This window comes from Olea europaea, chromosome 14, assembly GCF_002742605.1.
Source record: "Olea europaea var. sylvestris chromosome 14, O_europaea_v1, whole genome shotgun sequence".
In the NCBI taxonomy this organism is placed as follows: Eukaryota; Viridiplantae; Streptophyta; class Magnoliopsida; order Lamiales; family Oleaceae; genus Olea; species Olea europaea.
The window spans coordinates 1,605,953-1,607,480 of record NC_036250.1 but is presented as its reverse complement, the minus strand read 5'-3'; the positions used below and the strand labels follow the sequence as shown (position 1 = coordinate 1,607,480).

Below are 1,528 nucleotides of genomic sequence, written 5' to 3'. Positions count from 1 at the left end.
TGTTAATGCAAAACAGTGTTCTAACTGCTAATTGACAAGGGTCTTTTTTTTTTTTTTTTTTAATACTCTATACTTGCTGTTCAAGGGAGTTTGACAAGATTCAAGAAACAGTTTTGTGTTATTTTTCTGTTTCTTGTGCCGCTGCTTCTGCTTCTGCCAAAGAAATTTGTGTTTGGCCAGAATTTTGTAGAAATATTGCAAGAACAAACTCTTAATAACTGAGTAAATCTTCCATTCATTTGTTTTTTGTCAAGAATTCTACTATTGAACTGTTCTAAATGTGTGTATATTTAACAAACATTAATTGTTTATTAAACTGAAAGTTCCGGAGTACTTTTTGATCCTAAAAAGTTGAAAAACTATGGTATAATATGAAATAGTGTCATCTATCAGAGCTTCATGTTCTTTTACTCTGATTCATTTGTGGTCCCTGATTAGTCCAATTTCTTTAATCGGATAACTAGGTACGGTATGCCTTTTGTGTCACCTAACAACCTGCTAGTGTCGACTATCAACGGAACGGGTGCTGCAATCGAGTCTGTATATGTGCTGATCTTTCTCATATTTGCATCGAAGAAGGAAAAGGGCAAGATCTTGGGACTGCTTACACTTATTCTGAGTGTTTTTGCAGTTGTTGCATTTGTTTCCCTCTTTGCTCTCCATGGCAAACACCGGAAACTTTTCTGTGGTATTGCAGCCACTGTCTTCTCCATCGTTATGTATGGCTCGCCTTTGACAATCATTGTAAGTTGCTTACTCTCTATTTTGTACTTACTTCGCATTTCTTCTTCTTGAGTTTATTCCGATAAATCAAAGGCTGAGAAATCGGATCAGTTCTTTCATGGTTATCATACTAACGTGAAATTTTGTTATTTTGATTCAAGGGAAAGTGGCTAGATGGGGATTTATCTTAAAAACTTTTTTTTGTTATCTGCATGTTTTTACACTAAAGATATTGACCTTTCTTTTGAATTGAAGAGGCTAGTTATCAAAACGAAAAGCGTGGAATTCATGCCATTCTTCTTGTCGTTATTCGTGTTCTTATGTGGTACTTCCTGGTTTGTCTTTGGCCTGCTTGGAAAGGACCCTTTTGTTGCTGTAAGTTTATGCATTTTCCTGTCTATTTTCAAATATGTGATGTGATCAATCAAGATTTCTTATCAAATGATGTGCAATGCTTTTCAGATTCCCAATGGTTTTGGCAGCGGATTAGGAACAGTGCAACTGATTTTATATGCCATTTACCACAACAACAAAGGGGAGACGAAGAAACCCCGTGCTGACGAATCCCTCAAGATGGAGTTGAGCAATGGCGAGAAGCCATCCAACACGCAAGATGAACGAGTGTAGACTTGAAAATGCATGTTAATTTGAACTACAATATTGTGACTTCTGTGCCACATTCCCACTTCTTACTGCATTGAGTTTGTATTTCTGTAATTTTCCTGCTGATAATGCCATTTAGGCCTGTCTTTCTGCTGTTATTCTATTTCAGTTCAATATCAATGAATTCTGTGACTTCACTTAA

At 36.3% G+C, this 1,528-nt stretch overlaps 1 protein-coding gene across 1 annotated transcript in view; it reads left to right on the top strand.

The window, feature by feature from the left end:
* LOC111408733 (bidirectional sugar transporter SWEET1-like) overlaps nt 1-1,528 on the top strand; it is a 2,656-nt gene extending 1,128 nt beyond the window's left edge. The window contains exons 4-6 of the mRNA XM_023038492.1: nt 465-744; nt 979-1,098; nt 1,186-1,528. Of these exons, the coding sequence (XP_022894260.1) occupies nt 465-744; nt 979-1,098; nt 1,186-1,350 (565 nt within the window). The 3' untranslated portion in view covers nt 1,351-1,528. The remainder of the gene's footprint in view (nt 1-464; nt 745-978; nt 1,099-1,185) is intronic.